Source organism: Xenopus laevis, chromosome 3L (assembly GCF_017654675.1).
Source record: "Xenopus laevis strain J_2021 chromosome 3L, Xenopus_laevis_v10.1, whole genome shotgun sequence".
Lineage (NCBI taxonomy): Eukaryota > Metazoa > Chordata > Amphibia > Anura > Pipidae > Xenopus > Xenopus laevis.
In genome coordinates, this window is record NC_054375.1 from 139,288,782 (window position 1) to 139,314,015 (window position 25,234).

Here is a 25,234-nt window from a genome sequence, read left to right on the forward strand (position 1 = left end):
GGAAGGAGCGTTATTTTCACCGCTGTTATACGGCCTAACCAGGAGATGCGATACTTGCCCCAGTCTTCCAATAACTTCCTAAGCTTCCCAAACATATAGGGGTAGTTTGCCCTGTACAGGTGTTGATATAGGATCGTAAACCGTACTCCCAAAATAGACATGTGAGATTTACACCAGTGAATGTCAAAATTTATCGTCAAAAGCTTGAGCATCTCGGGGGGCAAGTTGATATTTAATGCTTCAGTTTTGGTGGGGTTGATGGCCAAACCCGATAGTTGCCCAAAATTTAGCAGGGTCTCAAATATATGGGGAAGGGATGTTAGTGGTCTGGTAATAAGCAGGGTGATATCATCAGCAAATAGATGCAGGGTATGTTCCTGGGTCCCAACCTTTAAACCATGTATTGCAGAGTGATCTCTGATCATAATAGCCAAGGGTTCCAGAATCATGTCAAATAAAAGGGGGGACAGAGGGCACCCCTGTCTCGTCCCTCTTTGTATTGGGAAAGTTGGAGACCTGCCGTCACCCTGCCGAGGGGATTATGATATAAAGCCTTAATCCAGGACGTGAAATTAGGACCAAAGCCCCATTCAGAGATAGTGTGGTAGAGATAGGGCCATTCTACGGAATCGAATGCTTTTCTGATATCTAGTTTGAGTAGCATAGAGGGAATTTTTAGTTTGTGAGCCTGATCAGTGAGGATAGAGAGTCTTCTTATTAGGTCAGTGGCCTGACGACCTCTTACGAAGCCCACCTGGTCCCTGTGTATCAGCGAGGGCAAAATCAAGTTTAAGCGCATGGCCAGGACTTTTGCTAAGAGCTTAATATCTATATTGAGGATCGAAATGGGGCGGTAATTTTTACAGTCGGTGGGATCGGTATTGGGCTTGGGGGTGGGGGTGACATTAGCCGTTAACGTCTGCTGAGGGAAGTTATCACCTAAGATTATCTGATTAAACAATTTGGTAAAATGAGGGACGAGGACATGGGAGAATTTTTTATAATAAAGTGCCGAAAAGCCGTCTGGGCCAGGGGATTTAGATGTCTGGAGGTGCCGAATTGCCAGGGTAACTTCTTCGCTCGTTATTATCTTTTCCATGGAAACCCTCTGGGGATCTGTCAACGAAGGAAGGGTCAATTTGTGAAAAAATTGAGAGAGCTGAGACTGGGAAACAGTTGCCGAATTTTCACTTTTTATTGTTTGCAGAGTTATTTAGCTTTTTATTCAGCAGCTCTCCATTTTGCAGTTTCAGCAATCTGGATGCTAGGGACAAAATTACCCTAGCAACCATGCATTGTGAATAAGAGACTGGATTAACAATACATTTGTAGCCTTACAAAGCATTTTTTTTTAGCTGGGATTAATGATCCCCATTTGCAAGCTGGAAAGAGTCAGGAAAAAAGGCAAATAATTAAAAAAAATGAATAAAGACCTATTGAAAAGCTGCTTAGATCTGGCCATTCTATAACATACTAAGGGGCAGATTTACTTATGGTCGAATATCGAAGGGTTAATTAACCCTCGATATTCGACTGTCGAATTGTAATCCTTTGACTTTGAATATCGAAGTTGAAGGATTTAACGCAAATAGTTTGATTGAACGATCCTTCGAATCGTTTGATTCGAAGGATTTTAATCCATCGATCGAACGATTTTTCTTCAACCTAAAAATGGTTCCAAAGCCTATGGGGACCTTCCCCATAGGCTAACATTGACTTCGGTAGGTTTTAGGTGGTGAACTAGGGGGTCGAAATTTTTTTTTAAAGAGACAGTACTTCGACTATCAAATGGTCAAATAGTCAAACGATTTTTAGTTGGAATCGTTTGATTCAAAGTCGAAGTCGTAGTCGTAATCGAAGGTCGAAGTAGCCAATTCGATGGTCGAAGTAGCCAAAAAAAAATCATTTTTTTTTATTCTATTCCTTCACTCAAACTAAGTAAATGGGCCCCTAAAGTTAACTTAAAGGTGAACAACCCCTTTAACAAATGATTTTTCTCTTTCAGTGTTACATGTAAGCGCATTACCCACCTCACAAGAATTTGATGTTGTTGTCCCCCAGAAACTTCACTCTCAGTATAAGAGAGACACTCAGGTAATCTATGGCTCAACTTTTATGTCTGGACGATGCAAAAGAATTGTAGCGAGCGGCTCTGTTAAGCACTGCACCGTGCAGACACTGAAAGATTAAGGGGATGAAGAATATTTAGCAGAGTGTAATAGTTAAAAAATACAATTTAACTCAAAAGGTTTTTTTCCGTTATCCAGAAACCCGTTATCCATAAAGCTCCAAATTACGGAAAATAATTCCCTTTTTCTCTGTAATAAGAAAACAGTGCCTTGTACCTGATCCAAACTAAGGATGACCATACACGGGCAAATTAAAGCTGCTGTTCCTTTAGAACGATTTCGGCAGTTTATCTGCCCATGTGTGGGGGCTCCCGACGGGTCCTCCCGATCAATATCAGGCCAAAAATTGGCCTGATATCGATCGGTCAAGTTTGATTTTTTTAATGATCTAGGACCTCATTGGCTAGTTGATGCGGTCCAGTGACCCATCAGCGCCCATTCGTAGTATCGTAAACCGATCGTTCGGCCCCAGGGCCAAACGTTCGAATTCACCTGATATCAGACAGCCGTTAGTGGGCATATCGGGTTAAGATCTGCTCGTTTGGCGACCTTACCAAATGAGCGGATCTTATAGTGTTTGGCCACTTTTAGATATAATTAATCCTTATTGGAAGCATAACCAGCCTATTGGGTTTATTTAATATTTACATGATTTTCTAGTAGACTAATAAAATGCATCAGATTAGGAAATTCTATTATTATTATTAATAATAAAATTAATAATAATAATAATAATTAATAAGGCCATAAATGTTAATATTGATATATTGTGCGATATTCAAGACAAAAGTCAAAGCTATTAGGACTTATTTGCAATTACCCCATAAGCAAGTACAAGAGCACAGAGAAGAGCAAGATTGCACCCCTCGCAAAAAGAGAAAGCCATGCAGGATTGCTTCACTTTTGGTTTTTTCACTTTGCTTCTTGCTCCACAATATCACATGCATCCTATAGTCCTTCATTTTATACTATTATACCATTGGGTGTCCAATAAGTATACTTATATTGCCTCAACAGGACACTTATCCAGACATGGTACAGTATGAATTTCTGCTGGAAAATACACCGCTGGTTTTACACCTTGAGAAGACAGAGTAAGTAATGTAATGTTTGTCCCTGTCTAAGGTCCCGCAAATAAGACCTCGGAACTTTCCATTCCTGTAAAAGGGAAGTGATCTGCCAGGGGTAGTTGTGCTATGATCACAACCCATATGTAGCTGCGACCAAAACCCTGCAGGCAAAAATGATCTCTAGCTATATACTATTGCAAATTGATCCCCACACTGGATAGAATATATTAGCTTTATCATCAAACCTTTGTTTTTTGAACCTTATATAAGATACTACTACTGCTACTATTACTACTACTAATAATAACACATTATCAGAGAATCAGGGATCAGTGCCTTGTTTTGCATGCCTATTGTATTTATCCATATGGCAAAAAATTTACAATTCTTCTGAACTTGCTAGTGGTGCCAATGGAATGGAATTTATCTTCTTTAGCCAGAAATTGAACCAGGGTGAATTAACCCACAACAATGTGTTACATTCTTGATTCAACTAAAATGAAGGACTAAACAGATACAATTTAAAGCAGAACTAAACTCATTTTTATGCACTAGGGTTCCATCACAGGGCCCCATCATCCCCACACCTGTGCCTGGAATGCAGATTGGCAGGCAATATGTTTCACTGGCACACATCCGGCACACTTAAAAGGAGCATATGCACCGTAAGCCAAGACTAAGTAGGCATTCATTGTTAATGATTCAGTTTGGCATTCACCGCCATGCAGCATTCACAGCGTACAAACATGGTGACTCCCATTCCCAACTCTGCATTCTGGCCACAAGCACAGGGGGTGCAGGACCCTTCTTTGGAGTTGGGGTATTTAAACACTTGCTAAGCAGAGGTAGCATGGCACATTAACACTGCAAAGACAAAGGTCTTCAGTTTGTCACTGTATAACTGTATGTTTCTTGCAGAGGCCTTATACACAAGGATTACACTGAGACTAGTTACCAACAAGATGGGACGCCAACCACAAGTAGTCCAAAGATCAAGGTACATAGGTCTGGTGGAGGTCTGGAGGGGAATATAGCTCAGAGGTTTTGGGGTTCTAAACCCCTTTGGAAGGAAATAGTTGTATATACAAAAAAAATTTCAGGCTACCAAGGTATACCAAGGAGTACCGAACTTGTTGGCTACAATTTAATACAAATGATTAGTACAGATATTGGATACGTTGTGTGGAAACCGTCTGCCATAGACATTATTTTATCCAAATAATCCAAATTTTTAAAAATGATTTCCTTCTCTGTAATAATAAAACGACACCTTGAACTTGATCCCAACTAAGATATAATTAATCCTTATTTGAAGCAAAACCAGCCTATTGGGTTTATTTAATGATCACATGATTTTCTAGTAGATATAAGGTATAAAAATCCAAATTACGAAAACATCCATTATGCGGGGAAAACCCCAGGTCCTGAGCATTCTGGATGATTATACCATTAAAGACTCCGGCCAAAGAGATTTCATACTGAAAGCTTCTATTCCTGGAAACTTCAGACATATCACATTATCTATGCTGTTGGGTATATATTTATCTATCACCTCCTAGTCAAGCATAGTCAACAGTGCTCCTACATTATATCTCCAAGAAACCACTTTAATTATGATTGAGAAAATTAAAATTTAGGGAGGTTTGACCTCATCAGAAAGAGACAACCCACCCATCATGTAGAAACATAAAGTTATATGCTCTCTAATGCAAAGCTATTTATTGGTAGCCACCCCAAACATAAATGCTACCCTTCGGCACAAGCACATTGTATTAGTCATACAATATTCTCTGGCTGCAGTAAGTACCTAATATAACCATCTCATCATATGTTTTCTACAACAGTAACATAATATATAAGAATTGTATTACTGTCCATTTTATCCTATATATGTATCATCTCCTATCTTTAAGAACCCTTACAACTAAACTGCTCTCAGAAGCCAGTTTTCAGATGATTTAGGGTGTTGTTGATGTGATTATTTTCAGTCTATACATCTATCCCATAGGCCCAGTGTGTTTACTGAATTCCTTTATGTAATGGGTTTGCTCACCTGTCCCCCTTTCCTGCAGGATCATTGCTTATACCAGGGGCGAGTAAACAATGACCCAAACTCACTAGTTAGTCTGAGCACCTGCAGTGGATTAAGGTAAGATTTTTTAAAACCTGAATAAACCATTAAGTGAGTTATTTGATGGTCTGATCCACACATTTCCTAAACTTCATGTAAACTCTTCTTCAGAGTTATCATAATCATGAAGAAAGTCACATACCAGTTCTGCATTTCTGTTTTTCCATAGGCATAATTGAAAGAGCAGATTTCGTAAACCTAGATTCATTTAGCTAGTATCTGCTAATGGCATCTTACATGGGGGCAGGCAGTCAACCAGATGGTCAAACTAGAGAACAATAAAGGCAGCATACAGAGGGAGGTTTAGGAAGACGTTAAAGCTGGGAATAATTTAGCAGTCCACTCAATTGTTGACTGATATGATCAGACCTTTAAGAGCAGAGACACACAGGCAAATTCAGGGAGATTAGTCGCCCGCCTTTTCTTTGGCGCGACTAATTTCCCCGAACTGCCTCCCCTGCAGTCTCCCCTCCCCCTGCAGGGGAGGCATTTCGGGAGATTAGTCGCCCAGAAGAAGAAAAGATTTGTCGCCAGGCGACTAATCTCCCCGAATCTGCCTGTGTGCCCCGACCCTAAAGCTGAAGGAGAGGTAATTAGTGTTGCTTTGGCGCACCCCTCCTTAACCGCTATACTATTACAACCCAATTCAGTTTTTCGCACTGACACCGTGCCATTGAAGTTTTTCTCATACTGATCTTGCGGCCGCCATGTTGGCCATGTACATTCTGTGTCTCCTTCTATGAAGTGCCACCTGACCCGATTAGCAAGTAAAGATCTTGTGCGCATGTGTAGGGCTTGCAGAATTTCTACTGCACATGTGCGAGCCCTGATAGAGCTGTTTTTGATAGTGAGAGGGATGTCTTTTGTATTACATGCACTTAGCAAATTTTTTTACTACGATCTTGGAATACAGCTAAAAGGAAAGACATATTGAGGCACAATTTTTGCAAGTAGCTCTCCACTTTGTGGCCAATATATACAACTTTATTTATTTTTTACCTTTCCTTCTCCTTTAACTAATTTGGACACCCAAAAGACCACATGAGCAGCTCAGGTAGACTTGGATTCGGTCCTCGTCTGAAGGAGATTTTCAGGTTTCCTGACAAAGTCGGCAGTTTGTGTCAGCCCTTAAATGTGCAGCTCCATGTTTAAAAGAGATCTGAAGATGTTTACCAAGACTTTATTATTCCTAGTGTCTATTTCCATAAAGACAGAACAAATTGTGTCAAGAACAATGGCAAGCTGATTATTTAAAACACCAGAAACATATAACCATGTGCAGCATCAGTGATACTTATTTTGTAAGTTACCATAGCATGATCCTCTAAGCCAAGCGGCAGAAGTACTTCAGTGGCCTCTAACTTGGCCATTATTGCTTCCATCATAATAGTAATTGCATGCACTGCATTTGTTCTTCAAGTGGGTTCATCATGACACAAGGCCGTGCTTTCCTGATCAATCCCCTCAAGGAGACAGACAGTGAGGAACATGCTTTGTACGCATATGACCCAAAGGAAGACGCTTCCAGAACCTGTGGTGTGACTGCAACCAGCACGACAGAAGATGAATTGACCATGACTTCATATTCCATCAACCCCACTGAGGTCTGAATGCAATGATTAAATGAATACTTGTCAGTGGCAGATATTATATTTTATTTATATAGTGCCCCTCTGATGCTTGGGGACTATGTATCATATGCCCTTTCTGCCCTACCCTAAATAAGTTACATTTCATTGATATAATCTCCTATATTATCCCATTATCCCAGTCAGTACAGAGACTACCATAAACTATACCCCTCTGTGAAGCACAATCAAGCAGAGAAATGTGTGGGTATAATGGCCATTAAAATTATTGATTTGATCTAGTCAGTGGTATAAGCAGAATTACCAGTCCCAACAGAAAAATTATTATTATACCCCTACACCCAGAGTCACCAAACCATTTTTGAAGATCCTCTGCTGTAATGCTTGGGCCATGTTGTAAGTTCTTCCTTTCTAAAAAACAGTATTGTCTCTGCTTCAAATTTCTCAGAAACAAGAAATACTGAATTCAACCAAATATGTTCAGCTGTATGTGGTGGCGGATAACTCTATGGTAAGTGCTTTCCACTAATGCCTGTGCAATATATACACTGTAATTTTACAATGTATCTGGGATCTGTTTATGTACTAGGACAAAATATTGCACCATCCATCCATCTACTTTCCATCCATCCATCCACTATTTATTATCTATCTATTTATCCATCCACTATCCATCACTCCATCATCTATCTGTCTATCTATCATGATAAGTGTGAAGCATGTATTTATGTATGTATCTATCATTCTATTGATCATCTGTTTATCTATCTATCTATCTATCTATCTATCTATCTATCTATCTATCTATCTATCTATCTATCTATCTATCTATCTATCTATCTATCTATCTATTCATCCATCATGTATCTATCTATCTATCTGTTTATCATCTATCTATCTGTCATCCATCTATTCATCCACTATCCATCACTCTATCCATCATCTATCTGTCTATCTATCATGATGATGAAGTATGATGTATGTATGTATGTATGTATCATTCTATTGATCATCTATCATCTATCTATCTATCTATCTATCTATCTATCTATCTTTCTCCATCCATCCATCATTTATCTGTCTATTAACTAATTATGTAAGTATGTATGTATCGATCTATTGATCATCTGTCTATCTCTGTCTCTCTTTCTCTCTATCCATTATCTATTACTGTACTGTGCTCACACATATAGCTTAGCAGTGCTAACTCAGACATTTTTTGCTCCTTCCAGTTCAAGAAATACAACAGCAGTGTAGAAATCCTCAAAAAAAGAATATATGAAATGATTAATTATGCTAACATGGTGAGTTTTCACTACATCCACGGCACTTAATTGCGACTCCCCAAGTTTCGTCTAATGGCTATATTTATTTTCATATGGGACATTTACAAGGGAAATGACTGCGATCAATGTAGTATGTTATATTCTGGATTTCAGTGCATTTCTGCACAAAATCCCTTTTTGGAAGCTCTAATAGTGGTCACGTGCAAGACAGCACTAGCTCCTCTCTACAGGAGTCAAACCAACATGGGTAGAATCATAAGAATAAATGAGGCCATTATGACGTCCCCTCTTCCAATGCTTTGGAGAACTACCTGCTAGCAGAATATAGGTCCTCTACTTACGATGATCAGGTATGTCATCCTTATGCTATTCTCAGATACAACAATAAACTCCACCAGAAGAACTATTAAAATATCACTCTTGAGAATTGATTTGAGCATGTTGTGCGCCCCATCTCTCTAATACATTTACGCAACTGGAATGCAGAAGTTCTCCTGGTGGAGTTTGTGGCATCTAAGATGTCTAGAAGCTAGTTAGATATGATCTTTTAACACAGATGACAACAGCATATTGACCGTATCCTTATACAGGTGTACAAGACACTGAACGTCTTTGTGGCTTTGTGTGGAATTGAAATCTGGGAAAATGGTGATCAGTTTACTATTCCTACAGCAATTAACACCTGTCTAGATCTTTTCTCCAAATGGAGGAGTACGAATCTTCTTCCAAGGAAACCTAACGACAATGCCCTGCTACTGTCGTAAGTCCCTTTCCCTCAAACACATTAGACTCTTCTTCTGAGTTGGAACTGGACATAAAGGGGCACATTTACTAAGCTCGAGTGAAGGATTCGAAGTAAAAAAACTTTGAATTTCGAAGTTTTTTTGGGGGTACTTCGACCTTCCACTACTACTTCGACTTCGACTCGAACGATTCAAACTAAAAATCATTCGACTATTCGATAGTCGAAGTACTGTCTCTTTAAAAAAAAACTTTGACTACATACTTCGCCACTTTAAACCTACCGAGCTGCAATGTTAGCCTATGGGGACCTTCCACATAAGTTTTCTAAGCTTTTTCTGATCAAAGGAAAATCCTTCGATCGATGGATTCAAATCCTTAGAATAGTTTGATTTTTCCTTCAATCGATCGATCGTAGGATTTGCAGTAAATCCTTCAAATTCAATATTCGAAGTCGAAGGATTTTACCTCGAGGGGCGAATTCGAGGGTTAATTAACCCTCGATATTCGACCCTTAGTAAATGTGCCCCAAAATGTTCACTCATAGTGATAAATATACTTTGCCTTTTGTAAGTAAAGCTGATCTGTATATTGGAATTATTTAGATAGCACTTTTCTCTTATGGGACTATGGGCGAATTTATTCCGTCCGTCGACATTTCGCGAATTTTTCAACAGTTTCGCAAATTTCAGCGGGAAATTTGCGAAATTCATGGTGAAATGGTGAAATTTGCGAAATTCATGGTGAAGCAATATGGGACAAATTCGCCCATCACTAATTAAAACACTAGGCAGTCATGACCGTTAGGTACTTAGGTCTTCTATTGACTTACAGCAGATGTTCCCAAAATAGTGGACCTGTATCCCATGGGTAACTTAAAGAAATGAACAGGAGGACCCATCCTAAGCATGCAAACTGATATCTGCTCCGGATATTCCTGGACTTATTCTCTATATTTATACCCTCTTCAGGAGATAAAGATGACCCCAACCAAATTATTGGCTTCAAAGGAGGTCTTGAGCCCAAAAAGTCTAAAACCCTTTTGGTTTAAGGTGGTCATACATGGGCCGACCAGCTACATAATTCGACAAATAGATAATTTTTCATTGTTCTGCTTGTATAGGGTGACAGGCCCAAACAATGGAAACAGTAAGATGTGAAGAGTAGCAGCGTGTTCTCCTCACTACCTCATCTGCTGTGGCACCATGCATCACATTTTGTGGCTTTTATTGGTTTTTTGATATTCGTTCCAATAAGTTGACAGAATATGTTTTTTTTTCTACTCAGAAACACTGATTTTGATGGTCCTGCAGTTGGACTTGCCTTTATAGGTACAATGTGCTCTACTGCCTATTCTTCCGCAGTTATCCAGGTAAAGTGTTCTTTGTTTTCACTTTGACACTTTGGGATTTCCAGTACATTGTAACCATGTTGTATTCAATATCCCATGTACTGTATATTTAGATATAAGGAATGTTAAGTAATTTTTTCCCATAGCAAAACTACAGTGCAGGGGTGTAACCAGAAGTTATTGGGCCTGAAAGCAAAATCGTTTAAAAGGGTTTAGATCAACTTTTAGTATGATGTAGAGAGTGATATTCTGAGATAATTCGCAATAGGTTTTAATACTTTATTAATTGTGGTTTTTCGCGCTATTTAGATTTTTATTCAGCAGCCCTCCAGTTTGCATAGGAGAAGCTTGAATAGAACGAAACATAATAAAAATACATAATAAAAAGTAGCAATAACAATAATAATAAATGTGTAGTTCTACATAGTTACATAGTTAGTTACATAGTTAAATTGGGTTGAAAAAAGACAAAGTCCATCAAGTTCAACCCCTCCAAATGAAAACCCAGCATCCATACACACACCCCTCCCTACTTTTAATTAAAATTCTATATACCCATACCTATACTAACTATAGAGTTTAGTATCACAATAGCCTTTGATATTATGTCTGTCCAAGAAATCATCCAAGCCATTCTTATAGTCATTAACTGAATCCGCCATCACAACATCACCCGGCAGTGCATTCCACAACCTCACTGTCCTGACTGTGAAGAACCCCCTACGTTGCTTCAAATGAAAGTTCTTTTCTTCTAGTCTAAAGGGGAGGCCTCTGGTACGGTGATCCACTTTATGGGTAAAAAGGTCCCCTGCCATTTGTCTATAATGTCCTCTAATGTACTTGTAAAGTGTAATCATGTCCCCTCGCAAGCGCTTTTTTTCCAGAGAAAACAACCCCAACCTTGACAGTCTCCCCTCATAATTTAAGTCTTCCGTCCCTCTAACCAATTTAGTTGCACTTAGTCTCTGCACTCTCTCCAGCTCATTTATATCCCTCTTAAGGACTGGAGACAAAACTGCACTGCATACTCCAGATGAGGCCTCATCAGCGACCTATAAAGAGGCAGAATTATGTTTTCATCCCTTGAGTTAATGCCCTTTTTTATGCAAGACAGAACTTTATTTGCTTTAGTAGTCACAGAATGACACTGCCCAGAATTAGACAACTTGTTATCTACAAAGACCCCTAGATCCTTTTCATTTAAGGAAACTCCCAACACACTGCCATTTAGTGTATAACTTGCATTTATATTATTTTTGCCAAAGTGCATAACCTGCATTTATCAACATTGAACCTCATTTTCCAGTTTGCTGCCCAGTTTTCCAGTTTAGACAAATCACTCTGCAAAGTGGCAGCATCCTGCATGGAACCTATAGTTCTGCACAATTTAGTATCATCTGCAAAAATAGAAACAGTACTTTCAATGCCCACCTCCAGGTCATTAATAAACAAGTTGAAAAGCAAGGGACCTAGTACAGAGCCCTGCGGTACTCCACTAACAACACTGGTCCAATTAGAAAATGTTCCATTTACCACCACTCTTTGTAGTCTATCTTTTAGCCAGTTCTCTATCCAGGTACAAATACTATGTTCCAGGCCAACATTCCTTAATTTAACCAGTAACCTTTTGTGTGGCACTGTATCAAATGCTTGAGCAAAGTCTAAGTAAATGACATCCACTGCCATCCCAGAATCGAGGTCTCTACTTACATTCTCGTAAAAAGAAATTAAGTTAGTCTGGCAAGATCTATTACGCATAAAACCATGCTGGCACAAACTCATAGTATTATGATTTGCTATGAAGTCCAGTATCTTATCCTTTATTAACCCTTCGAAAAGCTTTCCTAATACTGACGTCAGACTAACTGGCCTATAGTTTTGAGGCTGAGAACGGGATCCTTTTTTGAATAGAGGCACCACATTAGCAATTCGCCAGTCTCTCGGCACTATGCCAGATCTCAATGAATCCTGAAAAATTAAGTAAAGAGGTTTGGCAATCACAGAGCTAAGCTCGCTAATTACCCTGGGATGAATACCATCTGGCCCTGGACCTTTGTTAATCTTAACATGTTCAAGTCTCTTTTGAATTTCTTCATGTGTGAACCATGCATCGTTAGTTGTATTACTAGTATTGGGAGTGTTAAGAAGGAAACCTTCACTTACCGGTTCTTCATTTGTGTAGACAGATGAAAAATACGAGTTCAGAATCTGCACTTTTATTTTGTTTTCATCAACCAGCTGACCCCCCTCTGATAGTAAGGGTCCCACCCCTTCCTGCTTCATTTTCTTACTATTGACATATTTAAAAAATAATAATAATGGATTTTTTTTACTGCTTGCTGCAATATCCTTTTCTATAGCAATTTTAGCTTGCCTTATAGCTTCTTTGCATGATTTATTGGCCTCCTTGTACCTTATAAATGTTTCGGCTGTACCAGCTAACTTGAAAGCCTTAAAAGCACATTTGTTTTTAGATGGGGTTAGCGATCCCTCCTTTGAAAGCTGTAAAGATTCGGAAATAATTGAAAAGCAATAAACAATGAAGACCAATTGAAAAGTTGCTTAGAACTGGCCATTCCATAACACACAAAAAGTTAACGTAAATGTGAACCACCCTTTTAAGGGCTCACCTAAACTTTGGCAATAACACCCTTTTTAATAAACTGATTATCAGATGCATTACTGGTCCCCTTTACTTTCTGGGCCCCCTGGCAGTTGCAAGTTCTTCTTGTGCTAAAGTTCTGCCTTCAGGAAGAATAGAGGGAAGCACAGTATATGTCTATGCAAAATGTCTTATGCCCAAGTGTAGGGGACCTGTATGGCCAACGATGTAAAGCCAACGATGTAAAGCCTCCCCAAAAACATACTCTATACCGTACAGATCCTCCTCTACTCATTCCCCCAGTTGAACAAGGTAGAAAGTGATCCCTTTTGAAATATTTTGCCCGTTGAGATAGTCAATAGGGCCCACTGGTAAGATATGGGAGCATGTACTGCTGGCAATAGAATCTACATAAACAGAAATGTCACTATACAGCAGACCTGTCTGTATATTTTGTTTTTTCATTCACCATCTAGGATTACAATAAATTGGCTATCATTGTTGGTGCCACCATAGCTCATGAGATGGGTCACAACTTTGGTATGAACCACGATTCTACCAACTGCTCCTGCTCATCATCTTCCTGCATCATGTCAGCTGTTGCAAGGTGAGGTTCTGGTCATGATCAAGTCCTTACCTATAGGCTCCTTTGTTTGACTATCCAGATGTTCTTATGTGGGGCCCCATACTATATAAGCCGACCTATAAATCTCTGGCTGTTACTGAAATACAGGTCCTAGCCTTTGGTCCTAGTGAAGGCTGTGAGCTATAGTCCAATAAAATAAATATCAAGTTGGGATAAAATTACATAGCCTTTAATTGATATGGGCTTTGCATCTGAATGGTATGGCTATTTAATATATATAATATATATATATCTTCATGGGCTCTATAAAAGCCCTAGTTAAGCCCAACCACACAAAATGCTGATATAAAAAATGCTTGTGACCTGGATGTTTCTGTAATTTACCTTACGTCTACTAGAAAATCAGGTACACATTAAACAATGCAATGCCTAAATAGAACCAAATGCATTTACTTGATTTTTAATTCGTCTGTGCAGAGGAATGGTCCTTTGAGTGTCTGCTCAACTACATTACAGTTTGGATCCAGTCCCTTAGCTGAAGGTTCAGGGCAGTGCAAGACAACCTTTATGTAATTCAGAGCTTTCTGGATAATGGGTTTCTGGATTACAGAAGCAGTGCAAGGTTCAGGGAAGTACAAGACCACCTTTATGTAATTCAGAACTTTCTGGATAATGGGTTTCTGGATTACAGATTTAATACCTGTATACCACATGTCTCTTGGTTATGGAGGCATGATCTTGCCTAGATACAGTATGCTTGTTGTGAAAAATGGAAACTAATAGTCCCTTTTCTTTTCATTCAGTGCCACTGCTGTAAGCTTGTTTAGTTCCTGTAGTATAAATGAGTTCCAGAACTTTCTGTTGACCAAGAAACCTACATGTCTAAGTGATGTTCCTGCGAAAACAGATATCCTTGCACCCCCCGTTTGTGGAAATAAATTCACTGAGGTGGGAGAGGACTGTGATTGTGGTACAGTGCAGGTAATAATTATTTGTATGGCTTTTATCCTTTAGACTTTCCAGTATCCCATCCCAGAGGGAGCCTTTATAATCGCTGGATCTTCCTACAGAGCTGGGGTTCCCTAAAGGGGTTGTCAAGATAACTCCCTATAGCATTTTTTTTATTTAGTAAATACTCAATCAATCAATTTACAATAATCATCAGCTCAGCTAAATCAAACTGATTTTAGACTATTTACCACCAATAGAGTCCATGAATCTTTGGCTTGGCTCAGCAGTATCTCCCATCACCAAACCCTATCGGAGTCCTTCCTCTGTCCATAATTTCCAAACCTACCCTGGCAAAGTCTTTCCCTTTGTCCATGAAAAAGGGTTTCCTCCCCACCCACCACCTTCACCACCACAAACCTGGCCACAAAGTATAACTCTCTATAGGGGCTGTGCTAATGTTATAATGTTACATTACAGGGGCTGGGAAGATGTCAGAAACCAGCAGCGTAACTATAGGTGAAGCAGACCTCATGGTAGGGGGGCCAGGAGAACAGGGGGTCTTGGACTGCAGGGTCTGCTTCATCTATAGTTCAAAGAAATCTCTTCTCCCCAGCCGCTCTTGTTCTATGTTCTGTAATGGAAGCAGCCGGACAGGTGGGTGGGCCCACCAAAGATTTTTTTGTGCAGGGGCCGGGCACACTCTCAGAAACCAACACTAAAGGGGCTGTGCCACCCTAGATATGGTGAGCATATGTCAGAAATCCACCCTACATGAGCTCTGCTAATGAAGAAGCCTCGGCTAATTTTAGAATCCCTCCTTAGTGTGGCTGTGCTGGTGTTAGAATCCTTCCGTTAAGGGACTATGCTAAAGTCTTAAACCCACCTTAAAAGGGGCTGTACTAACATTAGAATCCCTCCCTAGAGGTGCTGTATAAAGGTTACATTCCCTTACTAGAGGGGCTGTGCTAATGTTAGAATCCCACCCTAGAGGGACTTTGCTAATGTAACATTCCCTTACTAGAGGGACTGTGCTAATGTTACATTCCCTTACTAGAGGGGCTGTGCTATTGTTAGAATCCTTCCATTAAGGGACTGTGCTGAAGTCTAAAACCCACCTTAAAAGGGTTGTGCTAACATTAGAATCCCTCCCTAGAGGTGCTGTACTAATGATACATTCCCTTAGTAGAGGAGCTGTTCTAATGTTGGAATTCCACCCTAGAAGGGCTGCATTATTGTTAGAATCCACCTTAGAGGCCAGGTCTGTGCTGAGGTTGAAGACCCCCCTTTAGGGGCTGTATTAATGTTAGTATCCCACTCCTGAGGTGCCTTTACTCACCATTCCACCCTAAAGACGATGTTCTCATGGCATGATCCCACCTCAAAAGAGGCTTCACAATTGTCAGAAACCAACCACAAACCCTGTCCTAAATTTGACAGTTAGCCTCAAAAGTCAAAATCTAGAACATCCATAGATTAGTAAATCGTCAGTTTTCTTTCTAAAGATCTAAACAGTATTACTCCAGCGTATCAGAGCAATCGATCAAGGGGAGCACCAAGACTTTTTTTGTCATGATAATGGGCTAGATTCACTAAAGGTCACTTTATAATCAGCCGTCTCACCTGTCTGCTTTGTCTTATAGGAATGTGCAAATAAATGTTGTGATGCTGCCACCTGCAAATTGAAGCCTGGTGCTCAGTGTGCAGAGGGAGAATGCTGTGATAACTGTCAGGTTAGTGCTTGATCCTGATTCATCCTTAATGTAATATAAGTTGTTCATCGGTCTATAGCGTTATGGTGTGCTCAGGTGGTTGTTTTCTCAATCCCAGTGTCTGTCTGGCATAATTACAACCCTCAGGGGAATCACAAGAGGCAATAAGATGTCATGGGCGAGTGATACAAAAATGAGTCTCGGTCCCAGGATACACATTCACACATGGGGCATGTATTTTCTCATTGTTCCTCACAACAGCTCAAGGCAGCTGGGCATGTGTGCAGAGCTAGCACGGGTGATTGTGATCTCGATGACCTTTGTAACGGCGTATCTTCTTTCTGCACATCTGACCGCTTACGAGTCAACGGCTTCCCCTGCATGAACGGCCTGGGCTACTGCTTGAATGGAAGTTGTCCAACGATGTTGGGGTCCAGGTGAGTATTGTGAGGCCCTCATTTACTAATACAAATTCAAGTTTGCACCTGTGCAGAAACCTTGAGCAACCAGTCAGGAATTCCCTTTCAGTGGGTTGGTTGGTACAATTAGAAGGACAGGAGCTTATACTGTATCTGATCGGGTGCTACTGGTTTTTAATTGTTTGGCAATAATGGCCTGACATTTTCATACTTTCCTTGACCTCATAAAATAAAATCTAATCAAATTGAATCAAATTGGGTGGCTGATGTTTAGTTGATTGTTATTATTGCCAGAATAAAGTAGGATTGGGCTGATGGTTACTTATAAAGTAGCAATTAGGGCATTACAGAGCTGGGCACCTCATTCTTGTGATATCAGTGGAGGCCTTGTAGGATATCATTCAGGCTTTTCTTGCTCACTTATACCCCAGCTCTGAGCTCAACCCACCTTCAGAATGTGCATTGAGAATAGTCCCAGTGATGGCAAATAGTGAAGTCACTGCTCAAACACTGCTGCTCACAGTAAAATGCATGACCTCAGTTTAAGAGATTGAAAGTTTCAATCTTACCCTCGTTTTTCCCCTGGTAATGACTATACCTCATTCCACTGACCTGGTGAACACCCAAAACACAAATGTTGCTGCTTGTGTATTCGGGAGGCAGCAGATGAACAGGCTCTACCACTAATGCAGTTGTCCAGGTACCTGCTACTACAGCCCATTAGGCCAAGATACATGATTGTCAGGTGGGCACAGTAATGTGATCTAAATTGAATGCCAGTGCCACAATAACTGCTTGACACACAGTAGAGACCTGCGGCAGGTCGGGTACCTGTGCAATATCTGCAGAACGGTCTGGTTTCTGGTAGAAAGTTTTTAATTCACTAATTGAGCAGTTGGGTATCAAGTTTAGCTGTGGGTCTTAGCCCTGCTATGTCCTCTCCAACAATTTAGAATTATTTACCTTTACCTGGTTGATCCGCCTCTGGAGTGACATGACTTTCGTTTCTATTTAGATGCATCAGTAAGTGTAAGTAGCTGCTTCCGAATGAATACCAAAGGTGTTCAAAATGGATACTGCAAGCGCAATGAGACCACCTATTTCCCTTGTGCACCTGAGTGAGTATCACACTGTGCTGTCTAAATAAATGGTGACAACTTCATTTCAGGGCCCCGGGCACTGTCAATCTCCTAGTTGATACCCACATCTATTTAGTATTCTGGAACTCATTATTATTATTATTATTATTATTATTATTATTATTATTATTATTATTAACTGTTCACGTTTGCTGCTATTTGTTTCTGTGTATATCTCCCACTATCAGCCCATTTGCTGGGGCCTAGAGCCATAATAATGACCCAATCAATGGAGACATGACTCATTGAAAACGTATAAAAATTGAAACTCTACAAATATATAAATATGTAGGCGGCTGCGCACTAACCCCCGTTAATGGAATACACATTAGAGACATATTTGGTGAGTCTCTACGGATATTATTTGACACTTAAAGAGACAGTTTGGCTGCTAAAGGCTCTTTTGAGACCTAATCTCCCACTTCCATTTCTTAGGAATCTTAACAGAAATTGGACTTAATGGTTCATAAATTTAATGAACAATATGGTTAATTTAATTTATTTTGATAAAATGTATTTGATTAAGTTTGATTTAATTTGCATATGAATTCAGCTATATACAAATGTTACTAATTTATGAGGTTAAATGGATAATGGATTTTTTGATTAACTTGGGAGTTCATAACAATAAAATTTAATGACTTGAGATACTATTCACAGAGTGCGTTTTTTGGGACCCTTTTTTTAAAAATTCAATAATTGAAACTATATTAAAAAAAAATAGTACAACCTCCTTTAGAGCTGAAAGTAAGCCTACTAGTGCCCTAGGCAGGACTGATTCTTGATGCCCTTTTACCTTTGCCATCGGATTGGTTCTGCCCATTACAGATACTGCACATGCACAGAGCTGGCACAGCCTGGCAGCAGATGTTTCCAGCACGCAAGTAGTTTAAGATACCTGTGTGATGTTAACCTGACATTTTCATTTAGGGATATCATGTGTGGAGTTCTCTTCTGTATCAGTGGCACCACTACTCCTCTTATTTATGGGTCTTCTACTGGCACAACTCTGTGCAAAGTTTTGCTGGTCCCTGAAGGAATGGTACCAAGAGGAGTAAAGTGTGGTGATGGGAAGGTGAGTGCCCTTATGTCCCAGTATAAGACTCTGTGTGGACAGTGATCATTAATGGGGTTGATCACCTTCAATTTAAATATGACTATGATGTAGAGATTGATATTCTGAGACAAGCTGCAATTGGTCTTCACTCTTTCATTTCAGTGAATTTTTAAAATAATTTAGCTTTGTGTTCCGCAGCTCTCCAGTCAGGAATTTCAGTGGGTTTCTTGGCAACTAGTGATGGGCGAATTTATTCGCCAGGTGCTAATTTGCACCTTTCACCCCCGGCGATTAGATATGCCGTGACAATTTAGACGCCCACGACGCTTAACGGATGACCATTGACTTTAATGGGCATCGGCATCAACTTTGACGCCGGTGCCCATTTTGACTCCTTTATAATCTTATTATAGTAGAATTAGGGGCCGATTCACCAAGGGTCGAATATCGAGGGTTAATTAACCCTCGATATTCGACTGGGAATTAAAATCCTTCGACTTCGAATATCAGATTTTAGCGCAAACGATTCGAAGGATTTTAATCCAACAATCGAAGGATTATCCTTCGACCAAAAAAACTTAAGAAAGCCTATGGGGACCTTCCCCATAGGCTAACATTGACTTCGGTAGCTTTTAGATGGCGAACTAGGGGGTCGAAGTTTTTTCTTAAAGAGAAAGTACTTCGATTATAGAATAGTCGAACGATTTTTAGTTCGAATCCTTCGATTCTAAGTCGAAGTCGTAGTTGAAGGTCGAAGTAGCCCTTTTGATGGTCGAAGTAGCCCAAAAAACTTTTCGAAGTTTTTTACTTCGAATCCTTCACTCGAAGTTAGTGAATCGGCCCCATAGGGTACCATGATCCAAATTATGGAAAGATTCATTATCTACAAAACCCCAAGTCTCGAGCATTCTGGTTAATAGGTCCTATACCGGTACTTCATCAAATCAACAAAAAAACAAACATACAAAATGTCCAGTATAAATGGGCAATAAACAATTTAATCTACTTGAATCTGTATTCTGCACTCATTGAACTACGTATTAGTGCATAGGAAATATAGTGTATTTGCACCAAAGACACATTCACACAACCAATGTGTGCAGCTAACATTCCAGCTTTATCCAGCTTTGGGGCAAATTCACTAAGATTCGTAGTTGCCAGGTGTAACTTCGCCACACTTCGCCAGGCGTAGTTTCGCCAGCGCCCCGCAAATTCACTAAAATCCGAAGTTGCGCTCAGGGGTAGCGTAAGGTTGCGAACTTGCGCTAGCGTTGATTCGCTAATCGAAGCGAAGTTACGCTAGCGATGGTTAATTTGCATACGGCGCCAAATTCAAATTTCAATGGAGGAACACGTACAATCACTACAAATGCCTGGGAAACCTTCAAAACATCAAATAACATTTTTTTTTTGCCCTACACATGTGCCCACTGTATAGGTAAGTTGCCATGAGTTAGGAAATGTAGGGGGGAAGGAGGGGAGCCCCAAGAAAAATTTCGATCTTTTTCAGCCTATCACCCATAATATAGAAAAAACGCCAGCGTTTTTTGGGACTTAGAAAAAATCTGAACTTTTTTTGAAGCAATCCCTATCTACTCAATTGCGCTTCGCCTGGTCTGAGGTGGCGAAGGAAGTCTAGTGTAAAAGGTAGCGTTAAGTACAATGCGCGCGTTAGTGAATTTGCGTAGTTACATCCTTTCGCAAATTGGCCACACGAAAGGGTGCGAAGTAACACTAGCGAATTTACGCCAGCGTTCGAATTTGCGAAGTAATGAAAATGACCAACGCTAGCGAATTGACACTAGCGTTAGGTGAATTTGCCCCTTTGTATCAAGCTTCCATGTAGATAGAGAGCTGGATGTAGCTTGTAATGTGGTTCTTTGGATTCCAGGACTTATTCTTTTCTTTATTGCCTTTCCAGGTCTGTTCCAACTTCCAGTGTGTAACCACTGGAACTGCTTATGGCTCAACTGGGTGTGACAGCAAATGTCCAAAAAATGCGGTAAGTCTTTGTACCATTAATAAAGGGACAGAAGAATGTGGGCGAGAGAGGCAACCAGACTGATTGTCACATGCTTCTCCCTTGCCATTGGCTAGAATTCAGTATATATATTCAATTTATGATTGGTCATTTATGATCTGGCTGCACTAGGGGCATCCATGAATAATAAATGTATGTTTGCACTGGCAACATTTTAGCAACAAGTTCCCATATACAGTAGATTGTTTGCTAATGATTATCATTATATCGGCTGATGACAGTAATTTGTTTTTTTTAGGTTTGTGACCATGAACTTAATTGTCAGTGTCTGAAAGGATGGGCCCCACCCAACTGTGATGTAGCTGTGGCAAGTAATGCTATCAGTGAGTTACTATTTATTTCTACCAACAATATATTTTGAGATTATATGATTTGGTTCTGTTATACATAGTTATCTTTCATGAGATCCAACTGAAGATGGTTGTTCATTTTATAGCTTTTAATTCATTCAAACATCTTCCAATGCATTCCAGGGCCCTGCACATCAACTCATACACTATGTAATTCTTATATTGTATTACTGAATATCCGCACCCTGAAGTTCTTTAAAGGGGGGCCATTGTTCAGGACTAAGAAAACTGGGAATTGTAGTTGAAGAGGGAAAAGACTCATGTCCTAGATTCCCAACAGCAACCAATTATTTTTCTGATGCCCATATCTGATCTGTTTCTTGCCAGGAAGTGTCCAATGTAAAGGTAACTCTAGTGATGTCACTAGTGATGTCATATCTGACTTCTGAATTTTTTATGCAGCACTGGTGATGTCACTTCTGACTCACAGCAATTTCTATGCACCATAAATATTTGGAACTCTGTTCAGCCATAGCACTATCCACTTGTCTAGACCAAGCGTTAGGCTGTGGTGTTTATCTCTGTGAATGGAATAGTTATTTCTCACACACAGGAAGATCAAATTTAGGGATAATACAAGCTAAGGTTTTCCTTACTTAACTACATTTTCTTTTGAAGGTACAAGTGACGCACCCCAGGAGGTCGTGCCTACAGAATATTTCACCATCACAGACAACGTGTAGAACGGAGTCTTGAAATGAAGCTACCCCTGATAGAGTTAAATGGTTATATAAGCAATTAGAAATAGATTTAATAAACTATATCGCAATGCACAAAAAAATGTGTTCTTTTTGTACCATCTTCTGGTTCATTTCTCCACAGAAGGTAAATGACGTGAGTTCCTTGACTTTAGTTCACTGAGTCAATATTAGGAATAAGATCTTTGTGGGTGTTCCAGGGGTGTAACTACAGAGGAAGCAGACCCTGCAGAGGTATAGGGGCCCCATGAGGCCCTAATTCATATACAATTTCAATTAATGTTGGTAAAACCAGTCAACCACTAGACATTTTGGGGGTCTGAAAAATGATTTGCTGTGGGGTCCAGTAATATCTAGTTACACCACTGGGGTGTTTCATATTAATCAACTTGTACTTTGAACTGATAAAAATGTGGATACAAAGGACCCAGGGTGTTAAGTAACTATATTTTAGATGTTCCTCCTTAAAGGAAAACTATACCCCCCAAACAATGTAGGTCTCTATAAAAAGATATTGCATAAAACAGCTCATATGTAAAACCCTGCTTTATGTAAATAAACCATTTTCATAATAATATACTTTTCTAGTAGTATGTGCCATTGGGTAATCATAAATAGAAAATTGCCATTTTAAAAAATAAGGGCCGCCCCCTGGGATCGTATGATTCACTGTACTCTCAAACATACCAACAAACCATACATGTTAGGTCACATGAGCCAATTAACAGACAGTGTTGTGTCTTTTGCTTCCACACTTCTTCCTGTTACAGTTAGAGCTGCAGTATTTCTGGTCAGGTGATCTCTGAGGCAGCACACAGACTATCATGAAATGGTGGCTCAAGACAAGAGATGTAAAAGGGCAATATTTACTTAAATATATATTCCAGTTTGGTAAGATTCTTTAATATGCAACTTAATATGATATGAACTATCTGTTGCTTAAGTGTTCATTTTGGGGGTATAGTTTTCCTTTAAGGTATCAACATCTTGCAAGGAGACTGTGGAACTGGCCTTGACTGATGTTATCAACCTGTAGGAATGGTTTGTTTAAATAATGAGTTAATTCATGGAGAAAAGTACATTTTTTAAAGGAGGCTACCAATAGAAAGCTTTCCAGCAGTTTATATCATGATATAACAGTTGATATATTTTTGGTAAGACTAAGCCAACCTAGAAATTCAGTATTCTCTTCCTATGAGTTAAATGTAGGTTACTTTCCTGGATCTATAGTAGGGTGAGTATTTAAAACCATGTTTACATACAACTGTAGCCCTATATATAAGAAGGGGCCTTTATGTAAATAAAAAATTGAATAACTAAACGTCAGACCCTCCAAAGCAGATAATATGGTCCAATTCAGGGACAGATCCATGGTGACTAAGATGGTCTTTACCATTTGAGTAAGAGTATGTTCAAAAACTGTGGTTGATGCTCAAAACAATGGAGTTCAAGTACCTGCTGTTTTATATTAAAAAACACATTGATATACAAGCAATGCATGAACACAACAGTCACTTTACACCATAAAACAAACGTAGGAATGAGACATTATGTCGCATCTTCCCCGGGGAAATGCCATGGAGTACCAGGAAGTTGGGAGCGTAAATGCTGAATAACCGGAGTGTGGACATATACAGCAGTACTGAGGTCCAAAACCAATGAAGGAAAACTCAGAGAAGTGATGACACAAGTAATGGTGCACACAAAGAATGTACAGACTTGAATAGTAGGAATCAGCAGGCAGAGACACAATCCAGGCAGGCCAAAAGGTTAAAAGCTGGTGGCATACAAGTTGAGGGACAGGCCAGGAATCAGAACCTGGGAATCCAAGTGTAGGCACGGAGGGAAACAGGAGTGCTGGGACAAGGCCAGAAACTGGAACAAGGCCAGAAACTGGAACAGGACTGGGAATCAGGAACAAGAAACCAGAGGGGTCACGAGAACCAGGATACACAATCAGGAGTCACAGGAACTAGAGGCAAGATCACATCAACAACTTAATGAACAAGCCCTGAGCAAAGTATGGGGCAAGCTTATAAAGGGTCAGGATTGAATAATGAGATACAGATAGGGATAACAAGATGGGCAGGGAGATGAAGCAGAAGGTAGAAGTATAATAGGTGAAACAATAACTCATAGCAGGACCACACCAAGGACATCCAGTGGTCCAACAGGTAAATGCATGAGTAGTTCTGCCACATACAAGTCCTGACACATACTGCGTGGTAGATTTAGAAAATAATAACTGTCTCCAAAACCACCCATGTGACTTGCAATTACATTTAATAGAGAATTTAATTAAAGGTTACCTAGAACACAAGTCACAAAATCTAATTAGAGACAATAATCTCAGTCCAGCATGACCAAGAGACCCACTTTCTCTCCACATACCCTGTGCACTGTTCGGAGGCAGTGCTGCTGGGCTAGAGGCAGTTTAGGGGTAAGTTCCATAAAAGGAAAGAGAGCAGTGCTGCATGATTAGTAATACTGACACATTCCTTATAGCTTGTAAGGAGGTAAAATATATTTTATTTAATAAATGTAGTTCTGGCAAATGCAGAGCACCGAGCAGAGGACACCAGCCAATAAGGTTGGACTTTAGGAGAATCCCCAGCAGGAGTCTGTTTTAGAAAGTGCAGGGGCACTTCCACTTTGACAGCTTCCGTCCAGACAAGGAGTTTAGATTTAAGGTACTGCCCCGTGGGCGATTGTGCGCTAGTTAGGGAGGAGACTGTGTAGGGACTAGGTTAATGGCAGCCTAGTGTGACGAGGGATCATGCGAGGAGCTCCTTGGAAGTGTGTTTCAGTAACTCTTGGTTATCTGTGACTCCAGTATGCCTTTGTGAACCTGTGAGAAGCTGCTAATAAAAGTTTGCTTTGGTTCAATTGCATCAAGTGTTGCATGCCTATATCTCATAGCAACTTCCCTTGTCAAGCAACACTTGGTTCTGCCTTTTTAATTGCTTAAGAGTTAATAGCAAAGAGATGCCAAAAATGCCAACATTGTCCCAATAGAAAAACATCACAAAGTGCCTTGTTTTTAGCTGTTCTACTCTTTGGGATTCTAATTCCCCAGCGGCATAACATAACATAGCAGACCCCGCAACTACTCGTGGGCTCTTTTGTGCATTGTATATGTTGCAGCTCTGTCATTTGCCATAGCAGGAGAAAGGAGTGCTCCGTGAGAATGGTGGGAGCTCCAAAGTCTTGTTAGTCATATTAGGGGCTTGTGTAGTATTCAGAACATAAAGTAAATCATCTTGGACTGAGGGACAAGCCCCCAAAATCTACACTGGCCCACAGAAAGAGGGATGGTTGGGGTTTTATTGCTAGAGCAGTGAGGCTATCAAGAGCATACCCCTTACTGGGCATTTAACAAGCACTT

The 25,234-nt window shown here is 40.0% G+C and overlaps 1 protein-coding gene across 1 annotated transcript; it reads left to right on the forward strand.

Annotated features, from left to right (window-relative positions):
* Positions 1-1,986: 1,986 nt before the first annotated feature.
* LOC108705558 (zinc metalloproteinase-disintegrin-like batroxstatin-1) lies at positions 1,987-21,895 on the forward strand (the record flags this gene model as incomplete). The annotated part of the gene is made up of 19 exons (XM_041585607.1): positions 1,987-2,094; positions 3,147-3,223; positions 4,118-4,196; positions 5,272-5,348; positions 6,751-6,934; positions 7,368-7,430; positions 8,152-8,223; positions 8,796-8,965; positions 10,234-10,318; positions 13,376-13,506; positions 14,289-14,466; positions 16,077-16,166; positions 16,407-16,582; positions 16,660-16,676; positions 17,580-17,682; positions 18,634-18,778; positions 20,682-20,762; positions 21,040-21,124; positions 21,770-21,895. Coding segments are annotated over 19 exons (1,986 nt in total), but the record flags the coding sequence as incomplete, so codon positions are not given.
* Positions 21,896-25,234: the final 3,339 nt, after the last annotated feature.